This window comes from Heloderma suspectum, chromosome 9 (genome assembly GCF_057233095.1).
Source record: "Heloderma suspectum isolate Gila_16-S chromosome 9, 16-S_ref, whole genome shotgun sequence".
Taxonomy (NCBI): domain Eukaryota; kingdom Metazoa; phylum Chordata; class Lepidosauria; order Squamata; family Helodermatidae; genus Heloderma; species Heloderma suspectum.
This window is the reverse complement of record NC_139466.1, coordinates 38,961,075-38,987,597: the sequence shown is the minus strand read 5'-3', so window position 1 is coordinate 38,987,597 and position 26,523 is coordinate 38,961,075. Positions and strand designations below refer to the sequence as shown.

General features: G+C 44.0%; 1 protein-coding gene across 3 annotated transcripts in view; it reads right to left on the bottom strand.

The window, feature by feature from the left end:
- The window catches only part of MTMR8 (myotubularin related protein 8), a 47,102-nt gene that overhangs the window by 12,613 nt on the left and 7,966 nt on the right, over positions 1–26,523 (bottom strand). The window contains exons 1-11 of one of the 3 annotated variants that reach the window (XM_084814170.1): positions 24,428–24,473; positions 22,798–22,922; positions 21,126–21,288; positions 18,469–18,626; positions 16,061–16,189; positions 9,919–10,053; positions 7,945–8,077; positions 6,508–6,617; positions 5,451–5,576; positions 2,697–2,746; positions 579–779 (exon numbers count right to left, since the gene is read on the bottom strand). In XM_084814170.1, coding sequence (XP_084670296.1) covers positions 579–779; positions 2,697–2,746; positions 5,451–5,576; positions 6,508–6,617; positions 7,945–8,077; positions 9,919–10,053; positions 16,061–16,189; positions 18,469–18,626; positions 21,126–21,288; positions 22,798–22,922; positions 24,428–24,458 — 1,361 coding nt within the window. In that variant the 5' untranslated portion in view covers positions 24,459–24,473. Of the gene's footprint in view, positions 1–578; positions 780–2,696; positions 2,747–5,450; positions 5,577–6,507; positions 6,618–7,944; positions 8,078–9,918; positions 10,054–16,060; positions 16,190–18,468; positions 18,627–21,125; positions 21,289–22,797; positions 22,923–24,427; positions 24,474–26,523 lie in introns of those variants that run through there. The other 2 variants (XM_084814168.1, XM_084814169.1) reach the window with 2 other exon arrangements.

The following is a 26,523-nucleotide window of genomic DNA, read 5'->3' as shown; positions in this document are numbered from 1 at the left end:
GGGGATGTGTTGAGGTATTTTTAAGAAATACTCAAACAAACAGAGGTCCAAACTGATGCTTGTTTGTAATGAACCAGAGATTTTGCAAACTCAATATATGTTGAGTATTAACCCCTAGAGATGAGGGTGGTTTAGAGCAGGGGTGGGCAATCTTTATCTGTTGACGGCTACATTCCCTCATGGATAATCTGTCAAGGGCCACATGTTGGCAGAGAAAAGGGATGACCCACCCACATTTTGCTCTGGTCCTCTGACTGCTGCCCAGCAGTCAGAGGACCAGAACAAACTATGAGTGGGTCATCCCTTTTCTCTTTCAGCCATCCCCTTTTCTCTCTTTCTGCTACCCGCTTTCCTCTCTCTTCCTTCCTTCCTTCCTAGCAGGCTGCCAAAGAAGGCCCAGATCGCTCATGCCAGAGATCCTAGCTGATGGTATGCAGAGACATTTGAAGTTAGGCTGAGGGCAGCGTGTAACTGGGCCAAGGGCCATATGTGGCCTGAGGACTGCAGGTTGCTCACCCCTGGTTTAGAGAATTTCTTCCTTAATCTTTATCCCTGCATGCTGAAAAATGCCAACTCACTTCAGATCTTCCCGCTCCTTGTGACAGGTCCCCAGGAAGTTGCCAAACTGACAGGAATAGATGTGGTCATGAATTTCAAGAAGAAAGCGCTCATTAAAATCAAATGCACAGGGAAACTGCTGCATGAGCTGCCAGGTGCATTCGATGAACTGGGTGAAGACCGGTGACACTTCCTTGGGGTCACCTTCCAGATGGCCACACCTGGAGAAGCAGAAAGCACGTCAATGTGGCAATGTATTTGACAGTATCTTCAAAGGAAAACCCTACATATTTAACCTCAGATGGATTCACACCCTTCCCTAAAGAATTTGCTCCACTGTGGGAGAGGTCCATGTTCCTCCATACAACCTTTGCTATTACAATGGGAAAAGGCACATTCTCAGACCTTACGGAGGGAAATAAATAAGGGAAAGGTCCTTTAGGGCAAGTAGCAGGAATAATTACTTCAAAAAGGTGGCTCTGAACTGCAGTTGATCTGCTTATTGACCTTATTGTTATGGGAGGCAGCAACTGTGGTGAAGCTAAGCAGACCCAGGAATACTCAGTGCCTGGATAGGAAACCAAATGGGAATCCTATGCATGTCACCTTGTGGAAAGGCAAATATAAAAATATGGCACCAATAATTATTGCAGCAGCATGACTAGGTTCCCCCGCTTCCTCTTCAAGTATTTTCTATAACAACTAAGGTATTAATGGAATCTTTTCTTTGCCGAATCTCATGAAATAAGCTGCAGCTTAGCACAGAGATGGTAAAGTTGACAGTGGGAAGGGGAGAAGAAGAGGTGTAGATGGGAACTATTCCTATTTAGGCTTGCAGTTTGATTTTAATCAAATATTTATTTATGCATCTTATTTATTTATATAGTGCCATCTGTGTACACTTTACAAAGAAAGGTGGACAGGTTCCTACCCCAAAGGGCTTACAATCTAAAATATACACAGGAAAACTACAGAGGAAGGGGCATGGACAAGCAAGGGAAGAATGTGTGATTATTCCAATGACACAGACTTTAGCTTAGTTACAATAAGGTATATTTGTTGCATTAACCCCCTGCTTTGATTTACCCACTTTGAGTTGCTACATGAAAGAAAAATCAGAAGTGACCACAAACTGAAAACGCCAGTTGCTAAATTGAAAGGGAGGGCACTTGTAGAACTTTGTCCTCTCTCTGGAATTTCTTAACCAAAGTCCTTAGACTTCTTGATTCCACTTCCTGGAGTTCCCTCCCTCCCTCCCTCCCTTTCTTTTTCAGACAAATTCTAAACTTGGCCTACCACATCCCAATATGTTGCATAGCAAATGCTTCAGGAAGCCTTCATGAAAGTTGTACACACTTTATTCCCCAAGCTGCTGTGTTCCTGTGAATGGCGGAAGGGGTTGGAGAACAGGGTAGAAGGCCGAGTGATCAGGATTCCTTAAGCCAATGCCAAACATTTATCTATTACATATATATTCCGCCTTCCTATAAGTAGCTCAGGGTGATTTACATGGCTCTCTCCCTGCCCCTACTATTTTATCTTCACAACAATCCTATGTGGCAAGTAAGGCTGAAAGATAGTGACTGACTCAAAGTCACCCAACGAGCTTCCCAGAGGAGTTGAGATTTGAACTAGGTATCTCCCCAGTCCTAGAAAAGTTCAACACTCTAAACCAGGGTTGTTGAACGTCTGTTAGCTGAAGGGCCAAATTCCATTTCAGGGAGGCTCTTGGGGGCCACATTCCAGTGGTGGGCGGGGCGAAAGGCAAGAGGGGTGGGGCCAAATACCAAAAATACCAGTATATTGTACCTTGAAGCTCTTACTGCTAGAAACAAAGCCTTAGGAGAGGCGTTTCAAACTTTTAGAAAGGAGAAAAACACTGTACAAAAGTCAGGAAACCATCAAATGATCGGCAGTCAGGGGAAAGGGGCATGGCCATCTGGGGCACGCCAGAGGGCTGGATTGGGACCCCAGGAGGGCCAGATTCAGCCCCCGGGCTTGAGGTTTTATACCCCTACTCTACACCCTGTAACATCTGACTAAGAAAAAGCAAAGAAAAGCAGTTTTGCCTAAAACACAGTGCAAGGAGAATCCCCTTTCCATGTCTTCCTAATCTTAAAGCACAAACCTGATTTTACCTGTGTGAGAATTTGTGGCCCATTGCAATCCACTCCTTTTCTATCAGGACCTTCAGTGTTAAGCCGGGGGGGGGGGGGGGGAGAGAGAGAGAGAGATGAAATTATAACATGGCTTAGAGAAGAAATTAAGTGGCACCACTGATGGCAGCACAAATGCCTCAGGACACTAGTCTCAACCACATGCGATGCACTCTTGCTTCCTTCTGCATAATGTGCAGACCAGATCTAAAAGGAGCTGCCTATTAAAGGGCTGTTAATAAAGCCAAGCAGTGTTTAGCACATCCCTTGTAATATTATCTTCAAGGGAGAAAAATCCACGCCCACCCGCCAACAGGAGATCTGAGGAGACAAATGCTCATAGATTGTAGGTATTTAAAACAAGCATTTGGATTTTTAATTCCAACACATCTGTTTCTATAAGGGAACTGCTCCAAAAACTCTCTGTGGATGAAAATATGTAAGCCACAGAAACATAACTGACATCATCAAAGGCTAATTTGTGTCAAGCTCAAAGGGAGGACTACCCGAGAAAAGGCCTTCAGAAACATTCACCTCCCGAAAACATTCTGAGGTACCTCAGGATCAGATTATGCAGTGCCACACATATAGTTACATCCTTAATTATATGAATTGCTTCTAGTCAAAAAATATATTTATACAAACAGCATATGCATCTCTAATGTAGGATAGGCTGTATGATGTTATAATCAGGACTGGTGTCATTTGCGATATGAAATTGCAGGAAAATATTTTGAGACTTAGCAGCTTTCTTGAAAAAATATCCTGCATCTACCCCAAGAGCTACAAAGACAGATTTTAAATGTATATGGCCCATGACCCATGTTCCACTTTTCCCAGGTGCTGCTTTTTCAAACTGTAAAAGTGCAGCCAGGGCCTTGTGGTTTTTAATTATTATTGAACATTGCCGAATAATATTAGGAGCTTTAAAAACAATGGTGTTGATTATGATTTAGGGCAGGGGTGGGTATAAGGTAGATCTGGGTCTACTGGTAGATCTCTAGATGATTTGCAGTAGACCATCAAGGATTTCTGGCTCCTAATAGCAGCAATAAAATGACCCCCCCAACCCTAAATTATGCTCCTGAAATAAAGAAGGCCCTCCAGATGTTTTGGACTACAACACCCACAAGCCCCAGCCAGCATGGGCAATGGTCAAGGACTTATGGGAGTTGTAGTCCAAAACTTCTGGATAACCAGGAATAGGCGTAGAAGAACTGTGAGTTCTGTTCAGTCCTGATACTCAAAACAAAGTCCTGGGCTTAGAATTCTTTAATTCTCATTGTATGTCTTTTGGACCAGGCTCCAGATGGAGGATCTGAGGGTTTCAATGAAAAATAAAGTTGATCCTGCAAGTCTGAAGTTTGCCCACCTCTGATTTAGGGGACAGGGCTTCAGCATCTCACAATATTTCTCCCCATGTGTAGTATAATGAACATACATCATGCAAATATAAGCCAAGATGCACATTTGATTAATGTATATATGCCACAGGACCCACCTCTGCTCTAGAAGGCTTTCAGACTTTGTCAGAAATGACTCAATTTAAAACAGATAAAACAATTAACCACTAAAATATGATCACCCCATAAAACAACTAAAACATCACTGACAACCATAAACAACTTGACTTGATGCATTAAACAGCCCATCATATACCATCAAATGCATAGGAATCAAGGAAAGCCTTAACCTGGCACCGAAAAGATGACAGTGTTGGTACCAGGTGGGCCTTACTGGGGAAAACAGGGGACTACCACTGAAAAGGCTCTCTCCCTTGTTGCCATCCTCTGAACCTCCTTTAGAGAAGGCACTCTGAGGAGGGCTTCAGATGTTGATCGTAGGGCTTGGGTAGGTTCATACTGGAAGAGGCGCTCCATCACCTATTGCGATCCTGAGTGATGTAAGGGTTTATAGGTTAAATCCGGTGCCCTGAATTGAGCTTGGAAAAGTACAGGCAGGCAGTGCAAGAGGGACAGAATCGACCTTGCTTGCTCAGACCCTCTGGTCCCTGTTATCCATCTGGACAGTGAGACTGATGCACACTATAGTATGTAGAGAGCCCCAGCCAAGCCCGTGATACGGCTTTGCCTGTAATCTACTGAGCTCTAGGAGTAGGCACAGTATGGAAGAGGCAGGCGGTAGCACAGGCTTAATTCCATGCCACTGCTGGGCCCATCAGCATTCTTACTCCTGCCAAAACTCCACTCCCCATGTCATATGTTGGCCCCCTATGCTCTTGAAAATGTGCAAAAAGGTCAAAGGGCAAGTTATATATAATATCAAGGTCCTCCAACTCCGCACTCTTTAAATTAATTAGTTTTGTTCCACGCAAACATACATCTGGCTTCTCCAGATCATAAGTGCTCAAAGGTTACTTCCAAATGGAAGCAATCTGAGGCATTTAATTGGGGCTTGTTTACCTTTCAGACCAAGTCACACAAGCCATGTGCCCAAATCAACTTTGTTTTAAAAAAACCCCAAACCAGCAACCAGATTTACTTCTCTCCTTTTGGTGCAAGCATGATCAAAGACATGTATAAGCAATATCAGAGGGTGTTAGTGGTCACAAGGCTAAGAGAAATTGTGAGATTTAATCAGTCTAAGTTGTTGGCTCTTTTATGCATATTTTATGTACACTTCATGTGTACGATTCCCCTTTTTTTGTATTATATATGTTTTAAATAATAATTAAAGAAACCCGACAAGAAAACGCAGATGTTCCCCTGCTCTTACCATGAATCCTTTAAATGTCCGATAGAAGGGATCCAAGAGGAGGCAAGCCAGTGAGCAGACCTGGGCAGTGCGGTCCCAGCCATCTGAGCAGTGCACTAAGACACTGGCCCTCTCATCTTTCACAGCCTATAAAAAGGTGAAATACACAAATTGAAATAAAGGCGGGGTGGGGACATCCAAACTTGCTGATTGTTGTACATGATTATCACTTAAAGTACTGGGTTGTGCGATACCAATATGGAGTGACCGCAATTAGCCCAAACTACAAAGGTGAAACAGAGATACAGGCAGGGCCTACATAATGCACAAATTCCTCCATACCTCCAAAAGCATCCCAATGTCAGTACGTCTGCCCCTCCCTTTCTTGCTAATAGTGAGAAAAGGATGAATGTAAAAGGAGATGGCCCCTGATTGTTTCCATGGCTCTTGGCCTCATGGACTTTAAAGATCCATGGGTTTGTCTACGATCCTTAAGAGTGCCCCAGATTTTAACAACTTCTTTACCAGGACTTATTTATTTCAGAAATGCCTTACCCACTTTTCATTATAAAATAATCCCAAAGCAAAGTACAAAGCAGTAAGACAGTAAAATAATAGAACAAAAAAACACAGTCAAACAAGGGGAGAACAGTAACAGATAAACAACAGTTTACATGATGCAGCAAAAGAGGGGAAAGTTTAATCAAATGCTTGGTTAAACAAATAGGTCTTTAGCTGGCACTGAAAGCTTATAAATGATTGGCACTGCCCATATATAAGGGTGGAAGAGAGTTCCACAGTTGGGGTGCCTTTATCAAGAACATCTTATAGCAGAGCTGCCTCCCCCTAAGGACATAAATATGTCAATTCCATGTAGAAATTAGTAACCTGGACAAGTTTGACAAGCGCTGGGTCACCTTATTTTTCCTAGTGTTATTTTTTCACTCTTATCGCCTTGTTTTTCCTGGTGTTCATTAAAGGCATAACTTTAACCACAAGCAACAAAGCTTTCACTTCAGTTAATCCTCTACCATATCACTGACGATGTATATTTTTGGAAATCGGAGGCACGCTCTACCTTTGCAAGAAAGACGCTGGCGTCAATTACAGCTTTAATGTGCCGTAACCAGCCAGAGTTCTCTAGGCCAGTAAGGAAATCACTCATTGATGGAGATTTTGTTTCACACACTAAAGGAACAAAAGGAGAAGATTCAATAGGACATTAGTATACAGCTTTGACCCTGTCCTCCATAATGTTGTTTCCAAGCACTGACAGATTGTTGACAAGAACACTACTCACAAATTGCTACCCAATATACTTTTTGTCTACATCAGGGGTGCAAAACCTCAGGCCTGATGGCCAAATCTGACTCTTCTGGGGTCCCAATCCAGCCCTCCGGGGTTCCCCAGATGGCCACGTCCCTCCTCCTGACCCCACTCTCTTTCCCCCAACCAACAAAGATCTGGTGGTTTCCCAGCTTTTCTGCAGTTTTTCTCCATTCTAAAAGGTTGCAATGCCTCTCCTAAGGCTTAGTTACTTGTAGTGCAAGATTTAAGCTAAAACATGCTGGTATTTTTGGTATTTGCACCCGCCACTGGAATGCACCCCAAGAACATCTCTGAAATGGGATTCAGCCCTTGGGCTGAAAGAAGTTCAGCGCCCTCATCTACACAAATTGGGATTTTAAGAGCGTTTCAGCCATATGCTATTGGTGACTTATGTGCTTCTGTATGGAACCAAAATTGGCCCACCAAAGATAACAATCACAATGCTTAGCAGAGGCCTTTGGGGCACCCTACAAATCAGAAGCAGGACCTCATGTGTGGTAAAGCACCAATGAAGTGTCATTCTGATTCAGGGGGCATCCTGTGGGAAGTGCTAGGAAGCCAACATCTTTCCCCTGCTTGGCCAGATTCTCCTTGGTGATGTCATGACTGGAGACGATCCTGCCTCCAAACAGCTTGGCCAGGGAGAATTTGACACTCCCCCTCCCCCATCCCAATTCTGAAGAACTTGGCTATTCCTGATTTAGCCAGGTGATTTCAAAATCAGCAGCTCAAATAGTTCAAAACCTTATTTCTGGATGTCTTAAGTTTTAAGCATTTCAACAAGAAAACTAGTTTCCATCTCTCTATCTCAGGGGTGGGCAACCTGTGGCCCTACAGATGTTTTGACCTATACTTCCTGCCAGCCCTAACCAGCACAGCCAAGGGTGATAGGAGTTATAGGGGAAAACATCCAGAGGGCCACAAGTTGCCCACTCTTGCTGTAAATATTACGGCCAAAGTATGAGCCTTCCAGGTAGCTGCTCATAGCAAACGCTAACGTTGGCTAACAATTCAAGCACTTGAGCAAGCCAAGAGAACAGACAGATATTTACTCTCCTAATCTCGTTTCTGTCCCACACCCACAGAACACACAGACTCTTCTGTTTACAAGATTTGCCTATTCAACAGCAAATAAATTCAGCAGGTGGTCACAACAGGTCAGCCAAAAGAAGATCAAAACGCACACCTTCTAAGAGCTTCTGCAGGCTGTTCCTCATTACATGGATGTTTTCGATACCAATGAATTTAAAGCGGATGTTGTCATAATTATCAACATTCTCATAGCCCTTCCCAGCAGCTCGGTTGGCCATGGCATTCAACTGGAAGAAGCAAATGGCAAAAATGATTAGTGGCAGTTTTAGACTCGCAGGCTCACATTCACCCACTCCACTGGCCCTCTAAGCACAGTTTGAGAAAAGTCAGTTAAAAACTGGCACTTGCAATCTGTGTGCAGCATATGATCGTCCCCCTAACCCCAGAAAGAGTTTCTAGGGCAGAATATGGGACCTGTGTGGCTGAAGCCAAAAGCAGCAGCCCCAGAAATCTTCCTCCTCTCCCTGCTAGTAGCATCAGGTATTACATGAGGCAACATCACTGCACAGTGTCTTTCCCCACCTCCTGCAAGTGGCAGCCAATGTAGAGAAGTGAACGAGCCAGTGAGGGGCTGTGACTTCCTGCAGTAGCCACCCAGCTTCAGTAGCATCTTGCACCAAGCTCAAACTTTTTGGAAAAGCATGGAAGGTACTGGAGAAAAGTGACAAACCTACCCTCAAAAACCCATTTCCTGAAAACTCTTTGGCAATCCCAAATTTGGCAGGAAAAATGGTACAGCAAGACTGTTTATTAGATTTGGCTCAGGGATCCCTGCATAATTATGAATCTCTAGGTGACCTTAGGCCAGTCTCTGCCCCGGTTTGCATGACCTGACTACCAAGGGTTTTTTTTTTTTTAAAAAAAACCCTGTGTAGTCACAAACGTTCAGGAGCAAGTGAGTGTGTTGGCTCCTGGCCGCCCAATCACTCTTGCTGCAAACCAGGGGATCCAGCTCTTGAGTTGTCTCTCCCCCCCCCCCCCCGACCTCAGAATATTGTGTTCGGACATCACGATAAACAACCCAGGGATGGAGCGGCCCTGGGTTGTTTAGCTCAGCAGGAACAATCAGGCGGCCAGGGGCCAAGCATGCTCACTCACTCCTGCTCATTTATGATTACCTAGGATTAAAAAAAAAACACCTGGATTGTCGTGACACGTAAACCGGGTCAATCTCTCTCAGCCTAACCTAGCTTGAAGGGTTATTGTGAGAATACATCACCCTCAGCTCTGTGGTAGAAAATCAGTATACAAACATAACAGCTCACATCCCTTTACTTACTAATTCAAAACCTCACTCTAGTCTGTTAAATCCACAAGCGGCCTTGTGGCAACTTGGACCATTGCTCCACTTAGTCCAGAGATGGGAAATGGGCAGCCCTCCCAATGTTGCAATACAACCACCATTATCATCAACCCTCACCACTGGCTAGGCTTGCAGTCCAACAACATCTGGAGGGCCACATGTTCTCCACTCCTGATCCAGTCAATACCACCTCCTTAGAGAGCAGCTCTCCAATGCAGAGAAAGGTCTTTCCCAGCCCTGCTATCAGAGCTCCACTAAACTATTAGTCCTTCCCTTCCATGGATTTAATTCTGGCCATAAAAAGTAATTTAAAAGTATACTACGTGAATAGCTATTAATCAGGGTAAGAGTAGACTGAAAATTCATGGGAGCACAAGATATACAGCAGTGGATGAAGGTTTCAGCTCTGACTTTTTAAAAAACACACACAAGTTCCTAGATCTTATGACTGTGAAGATGTGTATGTGGGCATTGTGCCTCATTTGCCGAAAGCTCAGAAGCCATAGTTGAGGCTGTTATCTTTCCCCATGACATGCAAAACAAGTTCTGCAAGCAAGTATTATACAAAATAAGAGAAATGTTATATCTGGATATTTTACACAGGTTGCAGAATTCAGTTCTTCTTTGCATGGAATGTTATTGTTCTGCATGCAGCCGTGAAGAATGCATCCTTTTTAGCAAGGCTGTATTTTAGCACATCACTACCTATCAAAAGTAGCATCAGACTGAAACATGTGAGTGCCCATAAATCCTGTGAAGCGATACCTTTGGCCTTGTGTCTACAACATACATGAACGGACTTCCGGGGTTGGCTTCCCTAATCTCCTGCAGCAGCTGTTCATCCTCCAGGCAGCGAGCACTAAACCCGGACAAAGGCTGGCTACATCGGCATATGGCAGCCTGAAACACAAAAAGGTTTGCTGTGTGTAGCAGACAGAGAGATGCCAATCAGCGAAACTTGAGCTCATTGACGTTCCCTGAATTCTGCCTCAAAACTCGTTCCAACTCCTGTCCATTTCAGATTGTGAAGTTCGTTCTTTTCTGTTCGAATGAAAATTCATTATAATTTCTGTGCACATTTTCCCAAATGTGTGTGCATCAATTGTGCACATTTTTCTCCCATTGATTAAAGCGTGTTCATGTACATTTTTCGAATGTATGTATTATTTCATGCTAATTTTTCAGATGTACGCATTTTTTGAACACATTTTTTGGGGGTCCACGAATGGCATAGCCCGCTCAGAAATGTATGGAATTTGACCACAAATTGTGTTCAGGTCCACTTTCAGGAGGTGGGTAAATTCTGGTTAAAAAGGAACAAATTAATTTCTCATAGATCCCTAGTACTGGATAAGGAGTTCATCAAAACAGAATCGTCCAGTGACATGTCTGCTGTTCTTCATCCCCCATTTGCATGTAGCTGTAGCAATGCCAGAAAGACCTGCTTTGGCCCAGGGACGTGCACACATATTAGGAGGAAAGCTTTTGGGAGAATACATGGAATATGAAGCAGTCTTCCCCAACCTGGTGCCCTCCAGATGTGTTGGCCAACAACTCCCAGCATCCCCAGCCAGCATGGCTAAAGGATGGGCCATGCTGGCTAGGAATGATGGGAGTTGCAGTCCAGCACATCAAGAGGGCACCAGGGTGGGGAAGACTGGTATGGACACAATGGCAGAGTTTAATAACTCTCTGGAGTTATTAAAACCCCAAATGCATAAGGAGAGTTAAAAGGAACAGCCTCTATTTAGAGATTACTTCCTTTTGGATAAGGAGGCAATGATTTTTTGGGAAACAAGATTATCATCCCCACATATGCTTCATTTTATCACTATTAACATTTAACTATAGCTTTTCTCCCACAGTGGTGGCAGTGTGGAGCAGCCAGAATGCAAGTTTAACAGCACACACACCATTGGTCAAGGAAAGTTTCCCCGGGAAAACAAATTCAGTTGCGAAGTAATTCTGCACATATCTGAGCCTAGGGCACTGCAGACACAGCAAAATTAAAAACTAAGCACTTAGCGTTTTTTCTGCAAAGAGAACCACTTCCACTTAATAAGGCCAATAACAACAACAACAACAAGTTATCTGTTCCAAGCTATTTCCTCTGGTCCAAAAGGCTGAGATTAGCAGAGGTAAGATGTAATTACTTGAAGATTTCCCAGCGTAACCAGCTTTGTAGTTCCAAGAAGGAAAGAAGTATTCCTTTGAGGATGATCTAAATGGAAAGTTGCCACCAAGTGCTTGAATGGAACTTGGTACAAATGGAACTCAGTGGGACATTTTTCCATGAGAACCAGAAGAGGGACTTGTTGTTTTCAACATGGATTTCAGCAACCCCAACTCCTCTACCTACCTACCTACCTACCTACCTACTTATTTATTTATTTATTTATTTAATGAATTAAGGGTGCAATCCTATGGGATCATAGAATCATAGAATAGTAGGGTTGGAAGGGGCCTACAAGGCCATCGAGTCCAACCCCCTGCTCAATGCAGGAATCCAAGTCAGAGCATCCCCGACAAATGGCTGTCTAGCCTCATCTTGAAGGCCTCCAGTGTGGGAGAGCCCACCACCTCCCCAGGTAATTGGTTCCATTGTCGTATTGCTCTGACACTCAGGAAGTTTTTCCTGATGTTCAGCTGGAATCTGGCTTCCTGTAACTTGAGCCCATTATTCCGTGTCCTGCACTCTGGGATGATCAAGAAGAGATCCTGGCCTTCCTCTCTGGGACAACCTTTCAAGTACTTGAAGAGTGCTATCATATCTCCCCTCAGTCTTCTCTTCTCAAGGCTAAACATGCCCAGTTCTTTCAGTCTCTCTTCATAGGGCTTTGTTTCCAGTCCCCTGATCATCTTTGTTGCCCTCCTCTGAACCCTCTCCAGTTTGTCTGCATCCTTCTTCAAGTGTGGTGCCCAGAACTGGACACAGTACTCCAGATGAGGCCTAACCAGTGCTGAGTAGAGGGGAACTAGTACTTCCCGGGATTTGGAAGCGATGCTTCTATGAATGCAGCCCAAAATAGCATTGGCCTTTTTTGCAGCCACATCACATTGTTGGCTCATATTCAGCTTGTGATCGACGACAATTCCAAGATCCTTCTCGCTCGTAGTGTGGTTGAGCCACGTATCCCCCATCTTGTAACTGTGCATTTGGTTTCTTTTTCCTAGGTGCAGAACTTGGCATTTGTCCCTATTAAATGCCATTCTGTTGTTTTCTGCCCAGCGCTCCAGTCTATCCAGATCACTTTGAATTTTGTTTCTGTCTTCCAAAGTATTAGCTATCCCTCCCAATTTTGTGTCATCTGCAAATTTGATCAGCATTCCCTGCACCTCCTCCTCCAAGTCATTAATACAAATGTTGAAGAGCACTGGGCCCAGGAGTGAGCCCTGTGGTACCCCACTCGTTACCTCTCCCCAGCTTGAGAAGGTCCCATTGATAAGCACTCTTTGAGTCCGATTCTGTAGCCAACTGTGGATCCACCGGATCGTTGTTTCATCTAGCCCACTTCGAGCTAGTTTGATCATCAGGATATCATGGGGCACTTTGTCGAAAGCTTTGCTGAAGTCGAGGTATATGATGTCTACAGCATTCCCACGGTCTACAAGGAAGGTTACTTGATCAAAAAATGAGATCAGATTTGTCTGGCAGGACTTGTTTTTGACAAATCCATGTTGGCTTCGAGTAATCACGGCATTGTTGTCAAGGTGCTCCCAGATGGATTGCTTTATGATCTGCTCCAGAATTTTCCCAGGGATTGATGTCAGACTGACTGGTCTGTAGTTCCCAGGTTCCTCCTTTTTACCCTTTTTGAAGATAGGGACAACGTTAGCCCTCCTCCAGTCATCTGGCACTTCCCCCGTCCTCCATGATTTCTCAAAGAGAATAGACAGCGGTTCTGAGAGTTCTTCTGCCAGTTCCTTTATTACTCTAGGATGCAGTTCATCTGGCCCTGGAGATTTGAACTCATTCAAAGTAATGAGGTGTTCCTTGACCATATGCCTGTCGATCTCAAGCTGCAATTCTGCCCCTTCAGCCTGTACTTTGCCTTTGCCAGGGGGGTCATAGACCCTCTTTTGGGAGAAGACTGAGCCAAAGTAGGAGTTGAGCACCTCTGCCTTTTCTTTGTCATCTGTTATCATTTTTCCATCCTTATTTAATAGCTGAACCACCATTTCTTTCCTCTGCCTTTTACTATGCACGTAGCTGAAGAAAGCCTTTTTGTTGTTTTTAACATCCCTTGCTAACCTCAGCTCATTCTCAGCTTTAGCCTTCCTGACGCCATCCCTGCAATTCTGTGCTATCTGCCTGTACTCTTCCTTTGTTACTTGGCCTTCTTTCCACTTCCTATATGTGTCCTTTTTTGTTTTCAGGTCATCCCTAAGCTTTTTGTGAAGCCACATTGGCTTCTTCTGTTGTCTTCCACCTTTTCTTCTTGTTGGAATTGTTTGTGATTGTGCCTTGAGAATTTCCTTTTTTAAAAGTTCCCACCCATCTTGGACTCCTTTTCTCGCTAGCATCGTTTGCCATGGGACCTTACTGATCATTGTTCTGAGTTTATGAAAATCAGCTTTCCTAAAATCCAGGGTACGCATTTGACTACACTCGGCTTTTGCTTCCCTTAGAACCAAAAACTCAAGTACAACATGGCTGCTTTCCCCCAGAGCTCCTGTAACTGCTACTTGATCCACTAAGTCATCTCTGTTGGTTAGGATCAAGTCAAGGATAGCTGATCCTCTAGTTCCTTCCTCTACTTTCTGTAGGAGGAAGTTATCCGCCACACAAGTCAGGAATTTCCTGGAGGGGCCATGTTTTGCAGAATTTGTCTCCCAACAAATATCAGGGAAACTGAAGTCCCCCATTATTACTACATCATGCTTCCTTAAAACATTGGCTATTTGCTTTTCAAAAGTTTCATCCTTGTCTTCTCCTTGATTGGGTGGCCGGTAGTAGACTCCGACCACCAGGTTCCTTTTATTCTTTGCTCCATTTATTTCAACCCAGATGCTCTCGATGGGGCTACCAAGCTCATCCTCCTGTATTTCTGTGCAGAGATATGTATTTTTCACATACAGTGCAACCCCACCTCCCTTTCTGTTCCTCCTGTTCTTTTTGAACAAGTTATATCCTTCAATTGCTGTATTCCAGTCATGAGAGTCATCCCACCAAGTCTCAGTTATACCTATCAGGTCATAATTTCCCTCTTGTATTAAGAGTTCAAGTTCGTTCTGTTTGTTTCCCATACTCTGGGCATTAGTATATAGACATCGAACACCATGTGCTTCATAGTCTGGCTTTCTTCCTACATGTGTCTGAAGACTATTATTGGGCGCTATCAGAGCTGTTCTCTCCATTGCAGTGCATGCGCCTATGTCCATTGTTACCCCCAACATTACATCTCCCTTCCCCGTAGAATTCAGTTTAAAGCCCTCCTGATGAAGTTCTTCATGCTGCCTTTGATACTCAGAATACTCTGAGTATCATACTCTGAGTATTGATACTCAGGATCTGCCTTTGATACTCAGAAGCCTCCAAACTCAGAGGCTTATGAGTATCCAGTGTAGATCCTCACCTCTGCTGTGCCTCCTGCTCTGCATTTCAGCTAGATGGGCTTTTTTGCCTGTCTACCTGAGGTGTTGCAGAGGGGGAGGGAAGAAGGCTGGAGAGGTCTCAGGATATGGTTTAAGCCAGCCTCTCTAGTCCCCTCCCCTCCCACAGGAACACCCCTTTTACCTCCTCTCCGAGGTTGCTTTTGCAACCTCAGAGAGGCAGCCGGCACACTTCTCTCCACACCAGCTGTGAGGGGGAGGAGAGCCCGGATTCCTGGGTCCGAGGTCAGAGCACTGTCTCTGACCTCAGATCCAGGAATCTGAAATATCCTATGGCCCCACAGACTCTGTCTACAGGCCACAGGATTGCTCCCTTATAGACCGCCTGACTATATCTAAAAAGACATCCTGAAGCAGTTACCTAGCGACCACAAGGTACAGTACACACTGCAAGACCTGAGACACCTGCATGCATCAAAGACATCAGCAGCACGTGCAGGCTGTGGTGTACAAGGCAAGGATCTGGCTCCACCCCATGATTCCTGCAGAGACACCCTGGGGCAATGAGGGAGTGGAGGGGAGTGGGGGAAAGGAGGGCCAGATCTTCATCATGCAGGCTGCAGCCAGCACAGAGTCCGACAGCTGCCTTCACACAACAGTTGCTGGAATAGCTAAGTTGGTTTGTTTCATCTCCATTGCCCCCCACCCCTGCAAAGCTTTGGATATACCTCAGCTGGAAAATCAGAAATTCAGCCCCCCATCCCTGATTTTAATAGCTGAATTTAATCTTTAAAACTTAAAAAAAAACCCTGATTTTACTCATCTCTACTCTAAATGCAATTCAAAGTAGGCCACCTAGCCACTGAGGAGGGGACAATAAATTACTGGTTTAAGACAGATCACAGCTTTTGCTTAGCCATTTCTGCAGAATATTGTAGTCATGTATGCATGGGCATGACTGTGCTTATGTGGGAGAAATCACAGTTTTGAACACTCTTGGCCTTGCTGAACACACACATGCAAAATCTCTCCACACACATAAAAAGCTAGCACAGCAGGGAGGGACGTTTGTGCCAAGTTTGCTTCCTGCTGTGCTAGCTTCTGTTTGCAGAGAACTCTTCTGTAAGGAAGACAATTCAAAAAGTGATTCCCCAACTGAAGCACATTTCACTTGCTGACCTCCACCATCTCACTGTGCTATATATGTTGACAAGGTCCAAGAACAGGCTCACAAGACAGGCAGAACTCAGAAAAGTGTCACATTAATAGATGAGGTCTTATCTCTTGTGTTGGAAAGCCCCCTGGCCTGGGAGGCAGACCAAACCCCATAAACAGCAGAACTTGCATGACTAACATTATTCTCTTTGGAGAAGTAGGAAAGCACTGGTATCCGACCTCGGCTTCTAAACTTCGAGCTCCCCAGCACCATCGCCCTAGTAGCTGCTTTAGGCACCACTAGATCCGGAGAGTACGTGTTGCAGACCTAGGACAAGAAAAGGAATGAAGAGAAGAGAGAACTGGGACCTTAAATTATTCATCAGTGCGATATTAGCTTGCTGAAGCATTTATTACAGATTTGCAACTTAGCACTTGCCGACAATAACCAACCCACCGTTGAAATTAAAATTAGCTGCAAGAGCCTAAGAACATTAACAGTATTTGTTTACAATTAGCGTAAGATACCATTGTTGCAAGTAAAACAAAATAGGAACACAGGAATCTGCCTTATACTGAGTCAGAACACTGGTCCGTCTAACCCAGTATTGTTGACATTGACTGGCAGGGCTCTCCAGGGTTTCAGGCAGGATTCTTTCCTAGCCCTATGTGGAGATGCTGGGGTGTGAACCTGGGAACTTCTGCATGCAAAGCAGGTGCTTTATCACTGAGCTACAGTCTCTCCTCAAATCTATGTATTCATTCTAAATTTGCCTTCAGAGAGGGAATGCATAGCACTAAGACCCATGATGATCTGTACTGCAGCTGGTACAGAACGCGGCGGCTCGCCTGATTAAAGGCAGCCGCCGGCGAGATCACATCACTCCAGTGCTGAAGGAGTTGCACTGGTTACCAGTTGTTTTCCGGGCCAAATTCAAGGTGTTGGTTTTGACCTTTAAAACCCTATATGGTTCCGGCCCAGCCTATCTTAAGGAGCGCCTCCAGCAGCACCAGACAGGCCGCTTAACAAGATTAGCCTCGGATGGCCTTCTCTCTGTCCCATCAGCCAGGACAGCTAGACTGGTGGGGACGAGGGAGAGAGCCTTTTCTGTGGTGGCCCCCACTCTGTGGAACTCCCTCCCTAGGGAACTCCGTCATGCCCCCTCTTTAATGAGCTTCCGTCGTGCATTAAAAACGTTGTTGTTCAGGCAGGCATTTGGGGTGGGTTAGGGTATTTTAGAAAATGTTGTTATTGTAGAATTTTATTGTTTAAACTGTTTTTATTGTATGTTGTACATCGCCCAGAGTGGCTGGGTGACCAGCCAGATGGGCGATTAATAAATTTAATAATAATAATAATAATAATAATAATAAATGATCTGGAGGAGAGGGGACCTGCTCCAAGTTAACGCACGACTGGCTTGAATAGCGAGCACAACCTTTTCAGTTGTGGCCCCACTGTGGTACAATTCCCTTGGGAAGCTCACTAATATCTACCTTCAGGAAATGCTACAATATTTTTTGTTTTATTGTTTCAACTGACTTTACAGTGAGCTTATGAATATAAATCTCACCTAGCATACCATCTAGTCTAGCAGGAAGAATTGATGTATACAAATAGCACATCATGCTGGTAAAACGGTGTCTGGAGTGTACCACTTTGGACTGCAGGTGAAGGAATCACATTCAAAATGCTGGTGTCCTATAAAACCCTAAACAGCTTAGGACTAGGGGACGTAGAGGCCTGCCTTCTGCCACATGAACCTGCTCAGCTATTAAGATCACCTCACAGGTCCTGCTCTGTGTCAACTGCAGTCAAGTAGGTGGTAACGAGAGACAGGGTCTTTTCAGTTGCTGCATCCCTGTTTGTAGAGTGGCTCACCCGGTGCCATCTTTATTATCTTTTAGGTTTCATGTAAAAAATTTATTTGCACAGGCTGCAAATGCTGCAAATATTTAATGCTGGATTTAAAAAAAACTTTTAGATCTTGGACTACAATGCTGCTTTTATTTACTGCTTTGCTTTGATGGTCAGTGATTTTATGTAAGGTACTGTACAAGCCTTGTTGGCTGAAGAGTGAGCTAAAAAACATTTAAAATAAATTAAAACAGAACAACTGAATGCACATTTATATGCACAAACACCCCCCCCCCCACCCACCTATAAAACAGACTTCTATGCATGTAGGAAAGTAGACAGTATGGAGAAGGGATCTAAGCAGTTATTTCTCCCCAACATCCTCATTTTCCTCTAGGCCTGATCTTTTTCACCCTTCCTTGCCTCTATAGGCCTCAAACCTTCACATTACTTAACCCACTTCTGCAGTGTGAATGGTACAGTCCAGACGTTTTACCATGTGATCAGCCTTCTTAAGCAATACGCTTCTAGACTATCAGTGCTTTTAACGATGTAAGTTCCTCCTTGGCCGCTGGGAGTATCCCTTACTCAGATAAAATTTATTTATTTTTTATATCCAGCCCTGAAGGATATAAATGCTTCCAGGGCAGCTTACAAGTAAAACCAAAATTCACCAATAAAGTCATGATGAAGCAATACCAAAAGAAGTTATCAGAATGAAATGTTGTGTCCATCTGGACAAGAATCACCTCATAGTCTTTGTTAGCATCGGTAATTTCCCAGTAGTCATTAGGAAGCCCCATCCGTTGGTAGTCAACTTTGACATCTATCAGCTTCCAGCCCATCTCCCGGTTGTCCTTGGGCATTTTGGGGTTGTAAGAGAATGCATAAAGTTCTTCAGGTTTCACTAGAGCACAAAAGCAATTTTAAGAGTGGCAAAAATCAGCCATTTTCATATGGAGCTCAAGCCAGAGTCTTTCAGAAAAGGATACAACTTGGCACAGAACCTTTATGAAAGTTGGCCCTCTTCTTTTAGGGCCAAATTGACTATCGTAGGCATGCGTGGAGATTAGCAGGCGAGGAAACTAGTAGAATGTCTTACGGGTTGGTAACTTCAGGCCTTTTTTTTTTAAGGATGAAGAACATTGTTAAAAACAGATCTAAAATGACTGAATGAAAGAAGCAGCTCCTAACTCCACCTTGTGGAGTTAGGAGCTGCAAAGTGGAGTTAGCAGGTGCATCTTTCATTCAATCATATTAGATTTGTTTTTAACAACTTTCCTCACCTAGGAAAAATAAGGCCTAAATTTACTAACTCATAAGACTGGTGTCCTCACCTGCTAATCCACACATGCCTATGATAGTCAATTTTGTCCTAAAAGAAGGCGACCAACTTTCATAAAACTTCTGTGCCAAGTTGCTTGAAAGCATGTTTTACTTAAACACGATCAGATATCAATAAAGGAACTGGTTGTGGCCCTTCTGCTACTGACAGTTTTCCTTCCTCTTCTGTATTTGCTTGATTACTTACAACTTGTAATACAGTTGATCTTTTATATCTATCTCAGTAAGGAAGATGTCATGTCTGCACTCATTTCATCTGAGGCTCTCTCACCTGCCTAGAACTGTTTCAATAATATGCTCTCAAATTTGGAGGTGGGGGTGGGGGGGAGAGGAATAATGGTTCCCTCAAGCATTGTGGTCAAACCCTGTGACAGCTTCAGTATTCACATAGACAAATGAAAACTCCCCTCCATCCTTCTTCGTTGTCTGTCTTCCCAGGCTGCCTTTGCAAAATGCAAATCCAATCGATAACTCATCCTGCTGACACTCTCATGGCAGTAGGCTCTCTGGGGATAGATTGGGCCCTGCCAGCATCTGATAAAGTACCCAGTTTGCCAAACAGGTAATCTTCAACTGCCAGTCACCCGCTAGCAAATAATGAGTAATTATGTGCTCTGCTGAGGACAGATACTGTGGGATTCTGTGGAGGAACTGAACCAGAACAGAACTACGGGAACTCAAACAGGATAAAGGCCACAGCACACAAAAGTGGTGAGACAACAGAAGCTGCCTTCAGCGCTTGATCATGAGAGGCAGTCTAAACTCAGCTGGGTCAGATATAGGTCCAAGAGCCTCACAAGGCCTGTGAAGGTACCCACTGCAGGCTGTAGGACCCCTACCACATTCTCCACACGTTGCTGTGGGAAAGGGACCGACTTGTTCATGGCTGCTACTACATGCAATGAAGTACTGTGTACGAATAAATACATGTATTTATTATATTTATTCTCCAGTAAAATTACTGTTCAAGGTGGCCAACAATACAAAGGAAATGAAGTTATAATTAAAATATGTTAGAATTATACTCATTAGCATTTCCACTAATTAGTTCCATTTTGCACTGAACTTGGTGGCAACTTTTCATGCAGATCAACCTTATGACAGTATAATTATGATATAATATTATCATACTCAAACTATAAATGGCTGGAACTATTTCAACCCCCCCCCCCACACCAATTTTTGTGCCTACTTAAGGTGGAATTGATAATTTGGTATCAAATTCAGATGAAGCTGAGATTTTTTCATTGAAAGGTTATGGGCATATTGATGTCCAGCCCACAGAGCAGCCAGTGGGAATCTGGCCCCACAGGCTGAAAAAAGTTCCACTTGTCCGCATATCACAAACGTTGTCAGTGCTCAATGCCAATATTTTATTCCAGGCTTAGAGAAGTGGATTCCCAAAAATTTCAATTGGGAAGGACAGTTCCACTGCTTCACTGTGTGCTCCAAGTTTTCTCTTTTTCATCACCACAATTCAGGCATTTTTTCTAGCACTGCCAACTTATCACTGCAGAGGTTACCAAAGCTGACCAAAGATATTTTAGAAGGTCAAAGATTTTTTTTCAACTCTTAAGACTACTTCAGTTTATACAACACAAAAAAGTATGTATGAATGCTACCAACATCCTGCCAGGATAAAATATAGGATATTTTATCTCCTGAAAGGAATATTTATTTATTTATTTATTTATTGCATTTATACCCCGCCTTTTTTCCTCTTGCAAGGAACCCAAGGCGGCTTACATTATCCTCCTCCTCTCCATTTTATCCTCACAACAACAACCTTGTGAGGTGGGTTGGGCTGAGAGTGTGTGACTGGACCAAAGTCACCCAGTGAGCTTCCATGGCCAAGTGGGGACTAGAACCCGGATCTCCCAGCTCCTAGTCCAACACTCTTGCCACTACATCACACTAGCTCTCCAGTGTGGTGGCATCTAATCAATGCATTCCTTTCTACCTGTCCAGTTTAAGAAGTACTCAAAGGTCAATAACAAGAGCTTCCCATCATCAGCCCGAAATTGCACTGCCAGGCCTGAAACAGGCTGCACGCCACGAATACCTGGCTGTGAGAGTTTCAGCAAGGATGTGTAGACTTCATGACAGTCCCTCTCCTGCCCAATAACAAAATGAGCCACACGGAAGTTCTTGCAGTGAATAAGCAGCGGGCATCCAGATGCGGTCAGAGGCAACTTCTCCACAGAAGCAATATGGTGGTGAAGAATCTGTAGAAAACAGGAAGAGAGCTTACAGAGGCAATTCTGAACCTTCTTCCTGTGAATTACATTCAAAATAAGTACTAGTGCCAATCTGGAGGAAGTGACTTGACGAATGCAACTTAAGAAGCAATTTTAACTGAAAGTAGTGGCTGTTTAGAACCACAAAACATCCCAAACAGCCAGTATTTGTTATTAAGAATTGTGACTCGGCATGAAAGATATCGTAATTCGACTTCTACAAAGTGAAATCTCACAGCTAGGCCACCATACACCCACAGGCACCCATATTGTTTATTAAGATGATTCATTTCCTAAACATGAATTAAATCTTGGATGCAGGTACTTTGAATCAGGCTTATAAACAGCCGCTTCCCTGGGGCAAGTGTCTCCAGGCAGGGGTGCTTTATCAACTTTAATTCTCTTTTTCTTTGAAGGCACAAATGACTAAGATAGGGATGTGTGGGCAGGCAAAGCTAGGAAGAAAACTTACAGGATAATAATTTGACAGGGGATTTATTTGCCAGGCTGCTTTTACATTTTCCCTTTCATGAAGTAAAATTAATGCAGTGTGAAAATACAGGGATGAAAAGTTAACAATTAAGTGGTATCCTATACATCTCTCTCTTATCTCCCCAGTGCGCAGACACCATTCCGGCAACGTGTAATTGTGTGAGCAAAACACTGCTGAACCTTGGAGGGAGCAATCCTATGTCCCCTAGACAGCATCTGGGGGAGACAGGATTTTTCGGTTTCCTGGCTCCAAGCTTGTAGACAGCACTGCAAGCTCACAGCTGGGAAACCATGCTCCACACCCCCTCGTAGCTCGTGCGGAGCACCATGCTGCCACTGTGCTTATAACACATAGCACAGAGGGGTGAAAACAGGGCATTCCTGGGGGCGGGGATGGGGGGAGACCACAGAAGCTGTTTTAGACAGCTTCCTATGTGGTCTCCAGCCCAGTTCCACCCCCTCCCCGAAGTCGCACTTAGATGCACGGGGCGGCTGCAGCACGGAGGGAATCCTTTCCTCCATGCTGCTTCTACCCTGCATTGGACAGGCGGTCACCTCTGACTTCTGGGGAGGTTGGGGGCACCCGTCTGTCTCTAGGATTGCGCCCTAAAGGTGCAAGTTTAGGTCTTAATAACTGTTCATCTCTAGAAATGCTACTCTCATAACCAAAAATTCAGTAACAGCAACACAATATGGTGTTGAACATCAACTGCTGAAGAGCAAGCCGCAGAAGAACGCTATTGCCTTCATTCCATGTTTGCAGGCTTTCTGGACATAACTGGATGACAACTGTTGGAAAAAGGGAACTGAAGTCTTGGTCTGATCCACCAGGGCTCCCGTTATGTCCTAATGTTCATGTCATGCTAATCACATAGAGCTCAAACACATCATTGTGCGCTAACAGGGTTAAAGCTTTTACACAGAAATGTGGAAATCAGCACAGGCTTTTAGCTCACAAGATGCCCCCAACTTGGTTCTCAAGATGCCCCTGTGCTCCAACATTACCCATGTCTCCTTTCGAACTTCAGCCGAAGCATCTACGTAGATCAGATGAGTTGCTGTCAAGTATAGTGTCCCATTTGCTGTTTTTCTGTTGGTATATCGATCTAATAACTTGACATTTTCTACCTGCAGGGTACAAGGAAGAAAAGAGGAACCAATCAGAAGATGTTGAAAAGATCTGTAATGCGCCAGATCAGTCACAGCACACAAAAGCCATATGCCTGCCCAGATAGGATGCACACTCTTCCGACTGAATGCTTTGTACTGGCTTAGAAATGAGCAATCCAGTTATTGGGCTTATGGATACAATGTCATTGTTGTGGTCATTAAGCACAGAGCCTCATCCTCCAATGTCCCTTGTCAGGTGTGAGCCAGTTAGGTCAGGCTTGTAACAGCCTCTCATCCGTCACCTTTGATGAGGAAAAATCACTTTTAGGAGGCCAAGCAAGGAAGCTTTTTTTTTTTTTTTTTTACTATAAAAACACTGGTCTTCTACCCCACCCTAGCCATTTTGAGGCTCTCACTGTATTTGAGGAACTCACTTAGGTTGGTCCACTCCAGAGACTCATGAGCCAGGAGGTTTTGCCCAAGCTCTCTAGTGCAGGAATGGGCAAAAGACAGACTGGGATCCACTGGTAGATCGCTGGGTGATCTGCAAAGGTTTCTGACTCTCCATTGTTCAACAACAGCAACAACTAAAAGGCTCTTATTTTTCTTTCCAAAGTAGGCTGTTCTAAATAAGAAAGCTTAGGGGAGGAAACAGGAGTGGAGTTTTGTGCAAAAGAACTGTACAGTCATTTTTGGTACTGAAGACAATTTCCTGCACTGGGTGTGGGCTCAAAGGCACTCTGTTCCTTAATCCAAAGTGTATGTTTGTGCTTCTAAACTGCTATTTTGGCACCTGGTTCTAGTAGCTAGAACTTGCTTAGAACTGAGCTGTTGTTTTTGCAGGCCTGAAAGCTGGTGCACTGGGGCTTACTCCTGAGTAGACATGCCTAGAATTGAACTGAGTTTTGTATGTTTGGTAGGAAAATGTACAAATTGGTACAAATTACATCTGTCCTTGGCCCACCCACTGTTGGAACGCACTCCCCAAGACCCTTCCCAAATCAAAATTCGGCCCTCAGTCTGAAAAAGGTTTCCCACCCCTGCTCTAGTTGGTGGACCTCGGCATCTTAGTAAAAAAGCAAAGAAGATCTGGAAAAGCTGAAGTCTGCCCTCCTCTGCCTGAAAGGACATTCCCACCAACTTTGACCTGTGGAACAGTAGGTTGATTAGGGTTACTGGCAAAATAGCTCTAGGTGTCTGTTATTGGTGTTTTGCCAGTGGAGACCACCTTGGTTTCCAGATGATATGCAACACCTGAAGTAGAACCTGACAGGACTAGAGCCCAGCTGGCTTCAGGCTCAAGCAGAAAATGGCTAACTTGCCGCATGTATATTGGTTAAAAATATGCCATGGCAGTTGACGCAGCTCAGTCATCCTCTTTTGCTGACAAAGGGCTCTCCAATGAATCTTTTCTGGATGGCAAACATGGGCTGTCCATGAAAGGCCTACCCGTTCAGGCGGGCTTCCAGGGCTCAGGTTTAAGTCAGTAAGCGAAGGCTGGGAGGTTCACTTTTGTTTCTCTCCTCACCATTTCGGGGACATGGCAGGCTGTACATCCATAAGTCAACTTCGGATTTTCCTGCAAACTTAACTGCCAAAGCATAGAACATTCATGCTTTACACTTAAAATGGAACAACATTTGCATGGCTCAGTTTTAATGTAGAAAGACAGGATAGAAACTGCAGAATAAATAAAATTATGGACAACTGAAGCTTTAGGTCAATTCCCTGCCACATCACGCTGGCGCCAGTTACGGAAAGAACTTCTCATGTTCCTGTGTCTCCTGTAAGCCAACAGCCAGCAAAACAGGAAACTAGAGTGCAATGTAGATGTCATAAGGACAGCTGTAGCAAAATGGCTAAATCCAGTGTTTCCCTACTATCTATATGCCTGATTATTGCTCATTCATGCAGTGTTTGGTTTTCTTATCTATATCACCCAGATAAGAGGAAATGAGGTTAAAGAAAAAAATTGTGTTCAGGTTCTTTCATCTTCAGATAAGATTCTACTGCTCAGGTTAAGGGATCCCAACTTTGAGAAGTCACAAATATCTTAAAATAAAGCTCCACATTGAAGATGCTTAACATTACTCAATAGCCATCTCTTAAAAAATGGTTTCATGTACTTGCAGGATAATATTCAGTACTGGTTTCTAAGAAAAAATACGAATTTCCCCCTCAGTGTAAAGCTGGCTAAGCAAAATGTTTCCTTCATATACTCGAACATTCATCCAAATGTTTGAAAAAAAATTCTAGCGGAGAGTTTAACCCAAGCCTTTGGGAAACAGAGGAATAGAGCTGGTATAACAAAGCAGCTAACTGAATGTCAAATCCTACCGCTACTACTAAACTCACTAGGTGACCTCAGCATCCTCCCATCTACGCTGACACAATAATCACTCCCTCCAATAGTGAACTTTGGAGGAAGTGCCAAAAAGACTGAAGTCAAAACAGGCCCAATGAGAAATAAAAGGGAGGTGTCAAGTTATTTTGGGGAACTCCAAGGTTTGCTGAAGTAGAAAAAAATATTTAGGTAACACCTAAAGAGTCAACCCAAAAAAGGAGGGTAAGAGCAGACATGGTAGAGGTGTACAAAATGGTGTGGAGAATGTGGATAGGGAGACATTTTTCTCCCTCTCTCATAATATTAGAAACCAGGGTCATCCCATGAAGCTGATTGGTGGGAGATGCAGGACAGATAAAAGGAACGACTTCTTCATACAGCACAGAGTTAAACTATGGAATTCGCTACCACAACATGTAGTGATGGCCACCAATTTGGATGGCTCTGAAAGGGGGTTAGATAAATTCCTGGAGAAGGCAATCAATGGCTACTAGTCATGAGGGCTCTGTGCTACCTCTAGTATCAGAGGTGGTATGCCTATGTACACCCGTTGCTGGGGAACATGGGTGGGAGGGTGCTGTTGCACTTGTGTCCTGCTAGTGGGTTCCTGGTTGGCCACTGTGTGAACAGAATGCTGGACTAGATGGACCCTTGGTCAGATCCAGCACGGCTCTTCTTATGTTCTTACCACCACCACCACCCCCGCCACAGCCTAATGAGAACTGAACATGCTCAGTGGCCACACACTGAGTGTCTTTTGGGAAAGGGAATGGAAAAAAAATATCCTGGAAGAGGGCATGGCTGGCTGGCACCCTGAACAGGAACACTCTACACTACAACATTTTGTTGCAGGCCCACTTGTACAGACCTACTTTGTAAGGTTGTTGTAAGGATAATAAGATTCTCAAATGCTCATTACATGCATACTCAAAACTGCTAAATAATGCAAAGTATTATTATTTTTCTTGGCACTGCGGGGATCTTTCTAACCAGAGATGCCAGGAACTGAAACTGGGACATCCTACTTTAACAGCCCCTCCCCACTTGTTGCAATCAGGCTACTGGCTACCCTACCCACATTTTTGCTGCCTCCCCTTAGTAACTAATTAGCCCTGGCATTATTCATACACCAGTCTTACTCCTTAAGTTAATTATTTCTGTGCTTGTCTTTGGCAAGCAAACTTACCCTGGACATTCCTACTACCAGCTAGTTCACAAAGATCCTTAGATGCTAATAATTAGTGCAAGATCTTTCAGCTTCAACTATTTTGAGAGGA